The sequence below is a fragment of the Dacryopinax primogenitus genome (assembly GCF_000292625.1).
Source record: "Dacryopinax primogenitus strain DJM-731 SS1 chromosome Unknown DACRYscaffold_8, whole genome shotgun sequence".
NCBI classification, from domain to species: Eukaryota; Fungi; Basidiomycota; class Dacrymycetes; order Dacrymycetales; family Dacrymycetaceae; genus Dacryopinax; species Dacryopinax primogenitus.
The window spans coordinates 412,522-427,248 of record NW_024467205.1 but is presented as its reverse complement, the minus strand read 5'-3'; the positions used below and the strand labels follow the sequence as shown (position 1 = coordinate 427,248).

General features: G+C 53.0%; 8 protein-coding genes and 1 non-coding gene across 9 annotated transcripts; 3 read left to right on the top strand and 6 right to left on the bottom strand.

Annotated features, from left to right (window-relative positions):
• The first annotated feature begins 879 nt into the window (after positions 1 to 879).
• DACRYDRAFT_21930 (uncharacterized protein) lies at positions 880 to 2,223 on the top strand. Its single transcript, XM_040772609.1, has 4 exons — positions 880 to 985; positions 1,037 to 1,249; positions 1,395 to 1,541; positions 1,615 to 2,223. The coding sequence occupies exons 2-4, from the start codon at positions 1,040 to 1,042 to the stop codon at positions 2,029 to 2,031; spliced, it is 774 nt and encodes a 257-aa protein (XP_040629089.1). The 5' UTR covers positions 880 to 985; positions 1,037 to 1,039; the 3' UTR covers positions 2,032 to 2,223.
• Positions 2,224 to 2,654: 431 nt separating this feature from the next.
• Positions 2,655 to 4,833, bottom strand: DACRYDRAFT_78925 (uncharacterized protein; the record flags this gene model as incomplete). The annotated part of the gene is made up of 6 exons (XM_040776365.1): positions 2,655 to 3,073; positions 3,125 to 3,725; positions 3,780 to 3,972; positions 4,021 to 4,438; positions 4,491 to 4,649; positions 4,703 to 4,833. The coding sequence occupies 6 exons, from the start codon at positions 4,831 to 4,833 to the stop codon at positions 2,767 to 2,769; spliced, it is 1,809 nt and encodes a 602-aa protein (XP_040629404.1). The 3' UTR covers positions 2,655 to 2,766.
• Positions 4,834 to 5,020: 187 nt separating this feature from the next.
• Positions 5,021 to 6,787, bottom strand: DACRYDRAFT_51930 (MFS general substrate transporter; the record flags this gene model as incomplete). The annotated part of the gene is made up of 7 exons (XM_040775070.1): positions 5,021 to 5,262; positions 5,357 to 5,466; positions 5,516 to 5,633; positions 5,687 to 5,817; positions 5,873 to 6,077; positions 6,132 to 6,346; positions 6,402 to 6,787. Coding segments are annotated over 7 exons (1,407 nt in total), but the record flags the coding sequence as incomplete, so codon positions are not given.
• A 778-nt stretch (positions 6,788 to 7,565) lies between these two features.
• Positions 7,566 to 8,853, bottom strand: DACRYDRAFT_115948 (uncharacterized protein; the record flags this gene model as incomplete). The annotated part of the gene is made up of 3 exons (XM_040770102.1): positions 7,566 to 8,125; positions 8,211 to 8,357; positions 8,425 to 8,853. 3 exons carry the CDS (start codon positions 8,851 to 8,853, stop codon positions 7,745 to 7,747), a joined length of 957 nt encoding a protein of 318 aa, XP_040629087.1. The 3' UTR covers positions 7,566 to 7,744.
• Positions 8,854 to 9,197: 344 nt separating this feature from the next.
• On the bottom strand, positions 9,198 to 10,362 carry DACRYDRAFT_21927 (uncharacterized protein). The gene is made up of 3 exons (XM_040772608.1): positions 10,276 to 10,362; positions 9,611 to 10,229; positions 9,198 to 9,558 (listed from the first exon to the last, which is right to left on the bottom strand). Exons 1-3 carry the CDS (start codon positions 10,337 to 10,339, stop codon positions 9,228 to 9,230), a joined length of 1,014 nt encoding a protein of 337 aa, XP_040629086.1. The 5' UTR covers positions 10,340 to 10,362; the 3' UTR covers positions 9,198 to 9,227.
• Positions 10,363 to 10,822: 460 nt separating this feature from the next.
• On the bottom strand, positions 10,823 to 10,894 carry DACRYDRAFT_t33. The gene has a single exon. It is a non-coding gene; the product is annotated as a tRNA-Ala (tRNA).
• Positions 10,895 to 11,122: 228 nt separating this feature from the next.
• DACRYDRAFT_115946 (Sm-like ribonucleoprotein) lies at positions 11,123 to 11,976 on the top strand. Its single transcript, XM_040770101.1, has 4 exons — positions 11,123 to 11,223; positions 11,281 to 11,321; positions 11,378 to 11,505; positions 11,653 to 11,976. Exons 1-4 carry the CDS (start codon positions 11,196 to 11,198, stop codon positions 11,750 to 11,752), a joined length of 297 nt encoding a protein of 98 aa, XP_040629085.1. The 5' UTR covers positions 11,123 to 11,195; the 3' UTR covers positions 11,753 to 11,976.
• Positions 11,977 to 12,214: 238 nt separating this feature from the next.
• DACRYDRAFT_107124 (uncharacterized protein) lies at positions 12,215 to 12,751 on the bottom strand (the record flags this gene model as incomplete). Its single annotated transcript, XM_040768412.1, has 3 exons — positions 12,215 to 12,357; positions 12,415 to 12,542; positions 12,591 to 12,751. 3 exons carry the CDS (start codon positions 12,749 to 12,751, stop codon positions 12,215 to 12,217), a joined length of 432 nt encoding a protein of 143 aa, XP_040629084.1.
• Positions 12,752 to 12,958: 207 nt separating this feature from the next.
• DACRYDRAFT_99903 (amine oxidase) lies at positions 12,959 to 14,605 on the top strand (the record flags this gene model as incomplete). Its single annotated transcript, XM_040777639.1, has 4 exons — positions 12,959 to 13,222; positions 13,277 to 13,369; positions 13,422 to 13,794; positions 13,843 to 14,605. 4 exons carry the CDS (start codon positions 12,959 to 12,961, stop codon positions 14,598 to 14,600), a joined length of 1,488 nt encoding a protein of 495 aa, XP_040629083.1. The 3' UTR covers positions 14,601 to 14,605.
• Positions 14,606 to 14,727: the final 122 nt, after the last annotated feature.

Below are 14,727 nucleotides of genomic sequence, written 5' to 3'. Positions count from 1 at the left end.
CAGCTACTTCCATGTCATAAAGGCTTAGTCATGTCTCTTGACCAACCAATGAGCTGGTGCCCTGACAGAATGCCAGTGTGGGCTAAAGTAACTCACTTTGATAATGGCAGCCCAAAATTCATTCCCCTCATTCTGTATCTTAGCCAAGTGATCAGGTTGGCCAACATCCAAGTGGGTAGCCACCAGTACTCTTGTGGAGAGGCAATCCATTTGAGTGGCAATGTCAGACTTGATGGTAGGAGACAGGAGTGCCCCAGACATGGCAGGAGAAGAAAGCAAGATCCCCAAAAAAGGTATCATGGTTATACATGAGGGTGGTGGGAAAGGTCTTGTCGTGGGTCTCTTGTTGTGGGTCTGCACAGATCCAGGGGGAGTGATAGAGTCCCTTTTCCCCAAAATAGGAAAGAAAGGTCCTTTGACTCGCTCCACTTCTCTTGAGATGGTGAAGCTACTGCAGTTACAGATGCAGTGCTCCAGGTAGTCTTGGGGAAGTGCAGGAGTAGTCAAGCAATCAGGAGTGCCAGAGAAGCTGGAATACATCAGGACATTCCACAAAAGAGTGGGACCTGCCTGTAATTGCCAGGCTAGGGTGCTGGGATGAAATGGGCAAAATCCATTTTTATTCAGAGTTATCTATACTGAACAGGAGGAGCAAGGTTCAAGCAATAAAAGGTCAGACTGATCGGGATCAGCCCAAATTTGAATGTTTAGGACAGGACTAGCTGGGACAAACCCGGAGAAAGCCAAATAGACCAGGAGTTCCGAGAAGATCCGGGGTTGTGCACTTACAACAGCTTCCGTGGAACAGCGGATTCTGTCCACAAAATTATGCCATATCCTGCGACTTGCAAGTGAAATTGGACCTCTTGCAATAATCTTCCTCGATTGAAATATGCTGTCTCTTCTCCGCCTAGGAGCGCCTGCTGCCCGACCCCTCCGCTCCGCTATTGTTAGAAGGAATGTAGTCCTACAGCAATGTCGATCTGTGCGTGTATTTTTAACTAAACGTGAAGGAAAGACTCACGACCTTTTGCAGAATATGACCGACGTCCCGGATATCTCGGCAGGCTCCGCATTTCCAAACCAAGTGACCGATCACGATCATCCCTCCCGTTACAACACCTTCCGCACTCGCCCAACGTCAAAACAGATTGCGCTCGCGAGGTTGTTCGTCGAGCATGGGGCGCCGAACGCGGAGAGGTTGCATAAGGATATCACAATGCAGGAGATGAGGGAGTGGTTGGATCAGGTATGTATATTCGTTTCATGTACTTAGGCATGTGTGCATTTTGGTGTCGGTTGGAGAGGCTTTCGGCCTAGATCAACTGCACAACAGTATTTCCAGCGACGGAATCACCTACTGCAAGTCGGATTCCTGACTTGATTATGCGTAGGCTGCCGAAACTACCCCAATGCCAGCGACACCGACACAACTGGTTCTTGCAAGGCACCTTGTTGAGAACGGAGCGCCTTGTGCGGACGAACTAAAAGAGGGGATGACCTTCAATGAGATGAGGCAGTGGTTGTTCAAAGTCCAGATGGTAAGTCTCGTGGGCGATTTGCATTGCAGTTCCTTGCGAGTGAGAATATCGATTTCATGCTGATAATCTTCAGGCTGGCAACTACTTCCCCCGGCGTTCGGTACCTCTCGGTTTAGCACGGAAGCAGCCCAGCTCCAATACGCAGTATGAACTCGCCCGCCGACTCGCTGACTCCGCTGGCATCCAGCTGACCTTCGACCCCACCAATTCCACCCGCGGTGAGGTATCGGACTTTATAGCTCGCTGCCGGGTAGAACTCCTCAATCAGGGAAAGCCTGCGTTCATCCCTTCCCCGGAGGAGAGGGATATGCCCCCGAGTCCTGGACAGAAGAGAAAAGCCACATACATGGGCATCAATATACCGGAGAACGCGACGAAGGGCAGTTTGAGCGATCTCATTCTGGCAAAGCAGAAGGAGCTCGGGGTGCAGTGGAGAGTACCGGGGATGAACGAAGAACACATGAAAGAGGAAGAGCCGATGAAGGAATAGGCGGTATTCCACCATGCAGATCATGTCCCCCCTCAACATAGTGATTGCTCATAGTGCTGAACTCTTCAACTCGGCTCTCGATCACAACTGTTATAGGGAACAGTGTTGTCATCCTAATAAAATGCACCCAACACACTGATCCGACACTGTGTGAGTCATTCTATAGTGAGGTCTGGGAGACACAATCGTAGCAATGAAACATTCTCTAATCATCAGGCATTTTCTCGTTGATTCAGTTCACATTCTTCATCACACTCTCATGCACATAATCTGAAACTAAATGACCCTCTGCGATGCGTGGTTTAGATTAGAGACACTCACACAGTTGTGGGATAAATATATGGAACTCGGCCTCCTGAACAACGGATGCGCTAGCTCATCAATCTGTATGCCGTACGTAGGAGGGGCGGACAGCGCTGTCACCGTTAATTGACACTGGTGCTACGAAATAAATATCATTGTCGCAAGGCCAAAACAATAAGTGGTCCCGAGGTAGCAGGTTAGGATTTCAATTTATTCTGTTCCAAGTAGATATTCCCCCTGAACTAGAGTTCGAACTCGCTGATGGCGGGCTTGAATGAGAGCCTCGTCAGTGGCAGGGAAGTGCGAGGGCGGGAAGGGTGGGGAACAGCATGTTGCCATACTAGGTGGTGGAGTAGAATTACATTCACGAGTAGGTTAGAAAAACAAAACTGGAGACAAAACAAGTCATGTAATGGTGGAAAAATGCACAACCTACAGATACGCCTTCATATTGTCCACCAATGCCTTCATCTCCGTCTTCAAGTCAATCTTGGTCATTCGTGTAATGTTGTACCGCACTTTGGTCTGGTCATTGTATGTATCTTGACGAGCACGGCACGAGAAGTTGTACATCTTCGACCGCACATCGCTCATCACCTTGGAGAAGTGTGTCTCGTCGGTGTCTTTCAGGTTTTGTAACTCGCCAGCCTTCATCTCGAAAAGCATATCACCGGCGTCGTTGAAAGCCGAGAGCCAGGCTTGCCCTGTGTGATCAGCAACGCTGATACTTAACAGATACCTTCGGTGATCATTAGCACAAAGCACCAACCAAGGAGATAATACGGCGTACCGATACTCCGGCTCGTCAAAGGTCAGTCCACAACTGACGCACTCCCAGCGCCCGTCGCTCGTCTGCACAACTTTCTTGTTACACTTCTCACTTCTGCAGGCAGGATACACGAAATTCTCCTGCTTCACATGGATAACGGATGCCTTAGTTGTAAAGAAATCGTTCTTCTCGCCCATGCCAAGGCCTTCATCCTTCACTTGGGCGATCGTCTTCAGCTCGTTACGATTGAACTGACCACGGTCGCCACCAGCACCGGCGCCAGCTGCCGAAGAGAACGTGTGATGCGGCTGATTATTCCCGATCGAATCGTACCAACCGCGAAGCTGATGAGCATCGGGAATGTCCGGATTGATAGACATCTGGCTCGAGCTTTGGAAGCTCAAACTCCGACCATTGAAGTCGCTTACGCGAACGCCTTTGAACGCGATTATAGGCTGATCTGGCGCTTGGAAGGTCTCGCCAGATTTTCCCCAGAGCGTTAGACGGCAAAAGAATCCAGACCGGTCAACGATCGAGATGTCACGCTTCGGTACTGAACGTCCGGTCGCCTTCGCAAGGATCTCCCCCAGTTCACCGACTTCGGTGACAACTCCAATGACGTCTATATGGGTCGAATCAGCAAGAGACCAGATGTGAATGATCTAGCGGTGCTCACCACAAGTCGCATCCTTTGGTACTTCCTGCAGACCCTCTAACGTGACAAATTGATACTTGACCTCAGGAACGTCGCCTGCATCGAGGCAAGGCTCCACTTCTGTGTTCCGTTCAAATGTGATTTCGTAGAGGTTGGACACGTTGTTGAATTGCCGTTTTGCAGGACCGATACGGCCCTTAGAAAAGAAGTAGACCTGGTTGGCGTTAACAAAAGATATCAATGCACTCAGGCGGCGGCTCACCTTGCCCTCTTGGATCATGTCGTAAAATTCGTCTACCTGCTGGTTGAACGCAGTAGCCCGGATCTCGCTAGTTTCATCCATTAAGGTAAAGCTAAACAGCTTCCCTTCCCCCTTTTGATTGCTCCAGTGGCGGATGTCGCTCTTGTTGGTCACGCGTGCTTTAATAGTCCACTTATTTTGGTACGGGCTTAGACCCTCGATAGGGAAGATCGGACCACCGTTCTTCGGCATACTTGCTGAACGCGTACCACCAGGTGCTGGTTGGTGTGACTTCTGTACAGTAATGGGCGGGGCAGCAGGAGCGGGAGCAGAAATGGCCTGAGCATGGGACTCGGCCTTCGCGACGTCGTACGAAGTCGGGTTGCCGATCTTCTGGCCTGCATTGCCTAGAATGGAGAGATCGAGGAGAATAATGAGGCTATCAGACAACAGTAAGATACACGACACAAATACGAGAGTATCCGATATACCGCTTATTCTGAACGCTGTTGCTGGCGAACTTTTCTAATTTTATGACAGAGTTTTTGTCCAGTTCCGCAGGTGTGTCTTCTTCTGGCCTGTCCGTCAGGTGGTTGAGTTGTGTTGCCAGCATCGCTTGAGTGAAATGCTGTCCATCGCTAATAATCACGCTGGGTTTGACTTAATGATCTGAGCTGCAAACAGGCGCATATATGGTGCTTACCGCATCCGAGGAGGCCCTGCAGGGCCGGTGTTTACCTGCTTCACAGACAAAATTTGTAAGACGGGGGAAAAGTCTGGCGGGGCATCCTGCATCAGCTGGCTGCACGCATCCGGCGTAAGGTTGAATGACATGGCTCGCAGAGAAGGAGGCGCAGAAAGATGGAGAAGGTGGACGTGAATGAACAAGATGAAGAAGAGCCAGTCGCGTTCGGTATGAGACGCGTGGGCGGAGGCAATGACATGACTGTAATGTAATCACGTGTCATACATGTGATTGCACGCGTTAAATGTGACGCGCGTCGACATGTCTGTCCACCATTCAACCCGCGTTTGCTCCTGCCACTGACTTCCTCCCCTTCTCGATTCTTTCCCTCTTTCCTCTCGACTCTGGGCTTCTGTCTGCCTGTAAGATGCCTACTCCACGCAAGCAAACAACGCTGAGAACCAAACCCCCCATAGCGAACGCGAAAGCCGTCCACTGAGCAACCCGATAGCCATGAAGGAGGGGTCCGGCGGTATATTTGTGGCAGTCGCATCGAGCGCAACACCCATGTTGGTGGACTGGAATCGTACATCCCTGTCGTATGTGATGGTCGTGATGGTCTTAGCGAAGGTCGTACCAATCTTGTTGGTGCGTGAGTGTCTCAATATCCACAAGAGCATGTCGAACCCACCTGATTGACGGTGTTAAATACACCTCCTGCCAGACTTTGCTCGTGAGGCATTGCAACATGTGCCGTGAACACGCTTCCTCCTGACATAATGCTGCGTAGCATATAGTCAGCCGGGCCCTGCGGTGCATCGTCCTTCCTACAAGTCTGCGCCCCACACGCTCAAGATAGCAGCAGGAAATCCAAAACCCCAGAATACGACATTCGTCTTGATCACTGCGAACAGAAGGTTGGCCAGCCCTGTACCGATGCAACCGAGCACTGTGTATGCGCGTTGAGTCTTGACAGAATATAGAGCCAAGCGATACACTTACTGATGATGATTTGACCAGGTACATGCGCGGCAATGAGGGTGAATACCACATTAACGGTAAGACCAGCTGCGCTCATCGGCAGCAGACGAAGCATCGTCTGAATGGGTGTCAATCCAAGATAATCTTGGTAACTGCATGAGCATATCGTGAGCAAAGCTGTGTCTGATCACCTCCCCATATGCTTACTATAATGTCGCCCAATAAGACCAGGTCGAGAATGCGCCGTTCACGAGGAAGGCAATCACTTGTATGGCTGCGAATTGTCCTCCAGATCTCCTCCACAAGTCAAGTCTCATCAAGGGCGGCAGCGACAAGCACTTCTCGACATAATACTCCCGGAAGACAAACGAGATCATGAATGCAACAGAAATCACAAGAAGGGCTATGATGTCTAGCAAGATCGGTGAGGATTACGTTGCCAGGTGTTATATATCCAGACGCTCACATCCTGGTGCCCATCCCCACGGCGCAATCCCGCCTTGTCCCATACAAAATGTGAACAGGACCAGCCCTCCTGTGATCAATAAAGCACCGACCCAGTCTACTCTGCGGCACACTTCGGTACTTGGCTCATCTTTCGGATAGACCAGGAGAGCCATTACGAGAACGGCTACTCCAAGACCCGCCAGAATGAAGAACATAGCTCGCCACGATTCCAGCCTTGTGCGCAAAATGAGCCTATCTCTCCTTTTGGACTGTATCAATATGCACTGACGGCACATATTGTGTTACAACACCTCCCAGAACGCAGCCGAACGCACTACCGAGAGGTGCGCCTGCTTGCAATGTTGCGAAAGCGACTGTCCTGGCGTGCCCATGCCTGAATGTTTTGGCCAGAATTCCAATCGCCGCAGGTACCGTCGCACTCGGTCCCATACCTGCCAGCGCCCGGAAGACGAAGAGCTCGATATCATTTCTTGCCAAACCACATGCAACGCTCCATCCGATCAACCACACACTACCGCAAATGAACGCGGACTTGCGTCCGCACAGGTCGGCCAGGCGGCCGAAGAGGAGTAGAAAGCAGTCGGAAGTCAGCGCATATGCGGTCACAACCCACTGAAGACTGCTGGAAAGTATCGACCGGTCTCGACCAATAGTGCGAGGGCTACCGAAACAGTCGACATTCCCGTGATCTGCAGGACGGAATGGTCAGGTAGGCCGTACAAGATTACTGTCTTTCCTAACACACATTCAAAAACATCGCCAAGCTGCTGGAAGCAATGATGGCTATAGATCGCGCCTCCGCCAAACGAGGCGACACCTCCTAAAAGACATTTTAGACCTTTGTTCGCTTTCCTTGTTCAATTCTACGCACCCTGATTTGTGGCTCGGTTGATAGCACGTCTACGTTCTTCTCCTTGCCACCTTCCTCCCCCTGTTCCTGTTCCTTACTTTCATACTTTTCTTCACCACCAGTCGGTTCCCTCAGGGCATCGTCGAACTGGAGCAGATCACTTGCGCGGGATGTCATCGACCTGTGAGCTCTTTCAAGTAATCGCCCCCCTCGCACCACGAAAAAGAGCGTACGAAAGCTTGGAGAACAGCAGTCGCTACACCGCAGTCGACTCTTCAGATCAGAAAAGCCAGTGGATTCTTCCGCCCGATTCCCGTCAATATCGGTCAATACTCGTGGTTCGGACTGCGATCACCGGTGTACATCCTCTCCTAACAGTTGATAATTCAGCGTGTTGAGCAATTCAGCGAGCTTCAATCATCAAGACGGTCCACAGTGCTGAAGGATGAAGAAACGGTCATATGTAGGACTTCTTAACGTGACAACCCACGAATGATACCGGACTGTGTTAACAATGCAGTGTAATACTTCGCAGGGCCCTGAAAAACGTCCTTCGCATCTTCCGGATGAAAGTTCAAAGTGGAGAAGGTGAGTTCTGTATTACCGTGTGACCCGTGGGGGGCAAGGAGAGAACATTGTGAATGAATTGTATGGACTAAAGAGCTGAACTAGAACGAGCCCCAGGGCACAGAGCATACGAGTATATATAGCCTTACATCGCACTTCCCAACACAACCTCCCGCCGAAATCGGCAACGCAATCTAGCTCTCCGCACTGGGCTGGAAGGTCTGAGTTTTTTTGGACTTAAGGAGCTTGGCGATGATTCGATTGAGGTTCAGCCTGGTCATCGACTTGTTGACAGTTGCACCCAACCTCCGTGCCAGCCTGATCTGTCCAATCGATGCGGGAGTGTTCTCCTCCCCCGGCAAGATGGACGCAATAATGTCACTCTTGCCCGCGTCGCGTAAGATGTTTTTGGCCTCGTTAATCCAATCTTGTGCTTCGCCTTTGGTGGCGACGGATGTGTCTAGTTGACGGAAGGAGGGGAGATGGGGTTGCCAGGACTGGATGCGCGCTATCTGAGCGGATGTAGCTGGCTGACTGCGTTCTTCTGGCGACAGTACGATGCCTTTACGCCTCTTCTGTCAACGGTGTCAGTCCATGGTCGACAGGAACGATAGACAACAAGCGATTGTGTGTGGTGTGATGAGAGGAAAAACAACCCACCACTTCGGCAGCGTCGAGCCATTCGCCCATCTCCTTGTGCGTCATAGAATCCTTCAAGCCCTCGCCGCTGATCTGGTGAGTCTTGACCAGCCAGAAAGCCCGGTTCACTTGCCCTTTCGTGGCAGGAATCGGTGTATCTTTTTCCGCCTATGGCGCAGTGACCAATCAGCACACTTGACGCCACTCATGGGGTTACAACTTAGAGGAGACGCACAGTATGAATCCACTCCTGCATCTCTTTCCTGGTCATGTTCTCATGTAACAGATGAGTGTTCTTCGCTCCGGCTTCCACGAGTATCTTGGCCAAGCCGCGCTGGGCGATCGAGGGTCGGACCAACTCTGCCGCAGCCATTTGTTCCAGGGCGGCGGACAATGGCCTCGGTTTTTCCACCTCGGGTTCGGCTTCCACTTCTTCGGGGTAAACCTCATCCCCCGCTGCTGCCTCGTTCTCCGGAGCAACGGCCTCGCTGTCCGAAGCAGCAGTCTCGCCAGTAGCAGTCTGCCTCGCCTCGGAGAAGTACCGAACCGTTGGACGCGACTGGAAGGGTAAGACGGCAGGGCGGAGGATGAGAAGTCCTCGTGATGGAATAGAACGGGGGAGGGTACGAGCAACCGGGTACGCAAAGCGGATGAGGCTGGCCATTGTTGGGCTTTTTTTGAGAGGATGGCGCGCACGACCAGGAAATTTAGAAGTCGCGAAATAAAGTACAGCCACTAGATGACCTGTTTGCTCGGAGCCGAGGCTGGGGATACCGGAGAAACTGCGGCTCGTCCCAAGCTGCAAGCTTCTGTGGACCGATTGCCAACATACGGCCTGGGTTGTGAACTCCATGTTATGGAACAGTCGCGTCCGAGACAGGAGTGTTGATGAAGAAACATATCGAGTGATGACGCAATTTTCCCTCGAACGCCGAGATAAGATAGAATTCTCGAGTACATATTACAACACTTCGCCAGCTTTACAGTTGCCTTCAATCCGACGAGACCCGACATCTTCTCATCTCCTGGGGCTGCAGTTCACTCCACCTGGGCATGTTCCATCCCCGTAGCAGGCTGGGTCCACTTGGCCTTCGGCACCTCCTGCCCGGCATTCTTCATCCGTTCCATCTCTTGCTCCTTCATCCTCTGCTGTCTCTTCACTCTCTCGGGGACGATCCGCTGCCTCTCAGTAGTAGGCTTGAAGTCGAGCCGCTCGACGCCCAGAGACTGGAGTGTCTTGAGTTCAACGATGCTGAACTCGGACGGGTTGGCACGGTTGAAGTTGAATGGCTGGTTCAGGGAGACTGGGGGGTTGGTGATCACTCGCACGTCGCGGAGGGAGTTGCGGGATGCGCAGTGGAGAATCAGGCTAGATCTTGTCAGCACGATTCGTGACGCGACACGAACGGGAAGGGACACACGGATGCAGCAGATAGACGTCTCCGACCTCTCCTGTAGCCTCCACGAACTCGTCACACTGCCTCATCAACGCCAGGAAATCAAATTGGTCCGGCTTGTCCCCCAGCCCGGGCTGCAGGCCCTCCGGATGATCCGCAAGCTTTCGCGCGACGTGCCCCACTCCCTCAGGAGCGATGAACGTCGCTCCCCCACTCGGGCGGATATCGCTAAAGAGGGGGATGACGAGGAGGGCCTGCTCGGGACTGTCCAGGAAATGAAGGAAGAAGTCGCCGTCTGCGTGCCAGTCTGGCAGGTCGCGCGGGCCTGTCAGCTTGCCCTCGTCTTCTGGTCGACCAAGGTTGACGATGAACCCGTCGTTCCATACCGCGCTTCCCTCGCTGACGCGCTCTTGCCCTCCAAGAAGCTCACACATCGCCCCCCACGCCTGGGGGCAGAAGTCGGACACCAGCTCACGCCGGAAGTGCGGCATGTGGATACGTTCCTGCGTCCAGGTGGACTTATTCTCCGGGTCCATGCCGAGGCGTACCCAGAGGTCGGAGATCCATTCCGAGGCTCGGTCTTTGGTAAACGCGTGTGGGAGCTTGAGGTAGCCCTTTTGCATGAAATGCTGGACTTGTTCCTCTGCGAAGTATTAGGAGAGTGGATGACAGGACGAGGTGGAACATACTGGTGAGGAACTTGTACTCCTTCTCGAGCGCCAAGTTGGTGAGTTTCTCGTCAACCGTCGACATTTTTATTCATACAACAGAGCAAGCAGGGATACACCGGCAAAGAAAGGCGCGACAGCAACAGAGAGTCAGACAGTCCGGGGCCCCAGTGTCTTAAGTAGCGCGAATTAGACCGGGCAGCCAGACCGAGGACGAGAGAAATGACCGTGCCCCATAAAGCAAGACATCCTCCGCTGGTGGAGAGCAGCGTGTATATCGCCCATTAAGCACATGAATGATCATATAACCGTTTCGGGCCAGAGACTCCGGAGCGATGATAATGAGGGCAAGTCACGGGCCGATTACCCGAAAGGGGTGAATGGCCGAGGAATGTAGAGCTGCGTTTAGATATGAAGATATGTTATTCCGACCGAGTACGACATCGGGGGTTTCTTGGCGTTTCGTTGATTATGACGCTCAGGAATGAGCACAGAGTGTTGGTGACTACGGTTTTTCGGAATTGGCGGAAGTATGCAAAGGACGTAAGGTCAAAAGGAGAGTTGTCCTTGGACAGGGTAAGAGTCGAACTCACGACCTCTCGCATGCTAAGCGAGCGCTCTACCGCTGAGCTACGTGCCCTTGGATGAAGGACAGGAAGGATCTTCAGATGATGATAGCAAAACACCTAATTCTGGATGACAGGGCGCGTTGTGTCTCGTTTTTCGGTCGTTCCGGTGATCTCGTTCACTCCGTTTCTCTCCCTTTCTGTCTCTCGATTGCTGATCTCTCCCTCTGTCTCTCAATCGCCGATCTCTCTCTCTCCGATCAGTCACGCTTTCCCTTCTCACTCAAGTGATCGCCACTCATCAGCATTATCACCCACTAACACCCGCGCCCCACACCCCCTCTCTCCCTCCAACACCTCACCCGAGGGCCACCGATGGCCAGCTTAAACGGGTATATAAACCGTACGTCCCTCCTCTCCCTCCCTCCCTCCCTCCCCCACACACTCATCAATCCTACAGAACGTGTCCTCCTCATACTTCAAGACGGAAGATGTATCGTCGTTCGTCTCTTTCTCTCATGCACCGACTCTGACTCTGACTCATGCGCGCACAACAGGGTACCCTTGCAGGATTCGACAACCGCTCGGATATCGTCTTGTCGAACTGTATCGAGCGCACGTATAGCCCAGATGAACCCGTGGAAGAGGTCTCCTTGGGGTTGTATCTCGTTAAAGGGGATATGATGTACGCCCTTCCCCTTCCCTCGCTTTCCCTTTCCTCTCTCTCTTCCTCCTCCCTCCCTACCCCTACCCCTTTCCCTGGTTCTTCTTTCTCCTCCATCCTCGCCTATCTCTGTCCAGAGTCTCTGCACCAGCTGACCGACATACATAGACTCCTCGTAGGAGAACTAGACACAGAACTAGAAGCGTCTCTAGACCTGAGCCAGCAGCGAGCCGAGCCGTTACAGCCTATCCGGTACGGGCCTGACTGAGCTTGCTCTCGGTGGATAGTCGATCAGGGCAGAGAAGACGCGATGGTCTGGTCTGGTCTGGTATGTGGTTCGGGCGTATCTGGATGAGGCGCGCTGGTTGTTCGGATGGAGAGGAGTGGGTGTGAGTTGAAAGCCGCTGTGCTCGTGAGAGGCAGTCAAGAGAGGTGGGATGTATCATGTATCCAAAAGCACTTTTCCTTGCACGTAATGAACTTTCTCTGCTCACCGAATGATCGTCTATCTGATTGAGGTCGTTTCACACCTCTAATCAAGGTAGGATGACAGCGACTTCTGCTATTGACGCGTATTCTCGTTCTCTTCTTCCTGCGCCCGAGGGAGCATCCGCCGAGCGACGATGCCTCAGACTCACACTACCGCGCCCTTGTAGGAGACTCTTACCCGCCCCCCGGATCGCCCGACTGAAGGGAGAATAAACAAGAAATATCATCACTTCCGTCTAGGCTACCTACTCCCTTCTTCCTCTTCCCTGCTCTTCAACATCTCCTGATCCCACTGCGTCGCTCCAGCCTCATCTACAAGTTTCTTGAGTATCCACCCAGGCCTCTCGCTCACTGGCAATGGTAACCTCTTCTCTTCTCCGTTCTCTACGCAGGAATCGTATAAGCAAGCTGCAGAAGGATAAGGTGCAAGAAGGGGCGCACCGAGCGTGATGAGCCATTCGGGAGGTGAGCCTGCGTCCGGTTGGGGAGGCTTCGGGAGTGGAGAGACGGTAAATGCTACATGTTTGTTGGAGAACGCCAGCCGGGGGTATATGTCCCTCGCAAAGTTCCTACGTCCTTGTCAGCATCATCGAGTACCTGGAGGGTGAGGAGCGTACCGTGCTGACGCGTGGGCGTCTTTGTTGAATGAGAGGACGACTTTGCGCACGTTTTCGCGCAGAGGGATGGGAGGTGTGAGCTTGCGCAACGCAGCGGTAAGAGAGGTCTTTTTGGTGAGGGGAACCAAGGGAGAAGAAGAGGATAAAACGGCGCGGGACATTGTTGTTTTCTCCAGGAAAGGCAAAGACAACAGGTCTCGCAGAGTGGTCGTTCGCAGATAATTCAGGCGCTCAAATGCACCCGCTTATGCTTACGTCAGCAGTGATCGAGGTTGATCGAGGTTGCTCTCCCGATCGTCTGAGTCGGAGACTAGTACTGTGTACAGAAGACAGGAATGCAACGTCTGATCCCCGCCAATTCCTCTCCCATGTACGCCTTTACCTCCCCTCCTTCTCATCTCCCGACCTTCGAGGCAGACGTCCTCATCCTCGGAGCTGGTATCTCCGGACTTGCAGCAGCTCGCCACCTCGCCCTCGAAGGGCGCAAGGTACTCCTCCTCGAGGCGCGCGACAGGATCGGCGGGAGGATTCATACGATCCCCTTTGGCCCGGGTGTTGCTGAACTCGGCGCGAGCTTCATCCATGGTGTATGGGGAAACCCGGTGTGGGAGGTGGCAAGGAAGATCGGGCTGGTGAGTCTGCTTTGTTCGTTAGTATCAAGAGCGCAGGGCTGATGTACTACCCAGCCGACAAAGGTTTTGGAAGAAAGATCTGGTGCGGTGAGGGATCATCAGGGAAAGACACTGCCGCCCGAGAAGGAGCAAGTCATCGCAGGGAACGTATGTTACACCCCTTCTCCCTTGTATCCTTCGTCACTCATCGTCTGTCCAGGCATACGAAACAGTCTTCTTCCACCTCCGGGATACGTCTCAGCACTCCTCTCCCCCTCCCTCCTCCGCCTCCCTTGCGACTGCACTCTTCACCCCTTCCTCTCCGCTCTACCACAACATCCCCCCCACGGACTCCCTCTCTCGCTTTCAAGTCGCTGCCGCTGCGCGTTCCTGGTCCGGATGGACAGGCGCTGACCTCACCAAGGTAAGCTACAGGTGGTGGGGGTTCGAGAGGGATACGAAAGGTCCGGATGCGGCTGTCGTGGGCGGGTACATCAAGCTTGCAGAGTGGTGTGAGCGAACCGTGCTAGAGAAGGGCGGGAAGGTGAGGCTGGGAGAGGAGGTCGTACACGTTACTGTTGATGGTAACGGAGGTGGGTGAGCTGGACATTCCTCGGAAGTGAAATAACTGAGCAGAGCAGTAAAAGTGAACACAAAGAGCACACGCACGGAGGAAACGCGTGCACATCGCGCTCCATACTGTTTGATCACCTTCCCACTCGGTGTCCTCAAGGCCCGTGCGGCAAGACTCTTCACCCCTCCGCTCCCTCCGCGCCGGCTCGCCTCTATTTCCCGACTTGGTCACGGCCTGCTAAACAAGGTCCAAGTCCTGTACTCCTCAGCCTGGTGGGCGGAGACACACACCAACGACAATTTCTTTCTCCTCCCCGATCCTTCCGATCCTGGAAACACACTGGGCAACCCGGAGAGCCCCCAAGGAATCTACACGCTCAACATGTGGTCCGTTGAGCAAGTACCGGCATTTTGTTTCTTCCTAGGAGGTACGGCAGGCACGAACTTGGAAACGATGAGCGATGTGGAGGTCGAGAGTTGGGCGAGGGGAATGGTAAAGCGCTATTTCAGCCCGGATCAGGAGCCACCAGAACCAGCAAAGATTGTGCGGACTGGGTGGGCGCACGATCCTTATGCTCTCGGGTCGTACAGTTACATCCCTCCCTCTCCCTCCGACGTGCATGAGCAGGATGGAGCGGAAGTGCCGAGCGCGCTCGACATGATAGAGCTGAGCCGGCCGCTCTTCGGCAAATTATTTTGGGCTGGAGAACATACGGAGATGGATGAGTATGCAAGCGTGCACGGAGCATGGGCAAGTGGGGTCAGGGAGGGTCGAGCGATCGAGGTCATGCTTGCGAATAGAGATGATGAAGAGTCGGCAGCATAGAGGGACAAAAATAAGTGTTCGGCTCAGTGACCGCAGGACTATAGAATGTCGATAATGACTGTACGAAGAGCGAATGAAAAGGAATAGCATCTTGCAAGTCGTAGCTGATGTAGACAACAGATCTTCT

Excerpts from the sequence above, each read along its gene's own strand:
- DACRYDRAFT_21927 (XM_040772608.1), bottom strand. The coding sequence starts at position 10,339 with ATGTCGACGGTTGACGAGAAACTCACCAACTTGGCGCTCGAGAAGGAG. Across the intron at positions 10,230-10,275 it reads GGAGTACAAGTTCCTCACCA|AGGAACAAGTCCAGCATTTC; the intron begins GTATGTTCCACC and ends AATACTTCGCAG. Across the intron at positions 9,559-9,610 it reads GACGTCTATCTGCTGCATCC|CCTGATTCTCCACTGCGCAT; the intron begins GTGTGTCCCTTC and ends GACAAGATCTAG.
- DACRYDRAFT_21930 (XM_040772609.1), top strand. The coding sequence starts at position 1,040 with ATGACCGACGTCCCGGATATCTCGGCAGGCTCCGCATTTCCAAACCAA. Across the intron at positions 1,250-1,394 it reads TGAGGGAGTGGTTGGATCAG|GCTGCCGAAACTACCCCAAT; the intron begins GTATGTATATTC and ends GATTATGCGTAG. Across the intron at positions 1,542-1,614 it reads GGTTGTTCAAAGTCCAGATG|GCTGGCAACTACTTCCCCCG; the intron begins GTAAGTCTCGTG and ends GATAATCTTCAG.
- DACRYDRAFT_115946 (XM_040770101.1), top strand. The coding sequence starts at position 11,196 with ATGGCCAGCTTAAACGGGTATATAAACC. Across the intron at positions 11,224-11,280 it reads CTTAAACGGGTATATAAACC|AACGTGTCCTCCTCATACTT; the intron begins GTACGTCCCTCC and ends TCAATCCTACAG. Across the intron at positions 11,322-11,377 it reads AAGACGGAAGATGTATCGTC|GGTACCCTTGCAGGATTCGA; the intron begins GTTCGTCTCTTT and ends CGCGCACAACAG.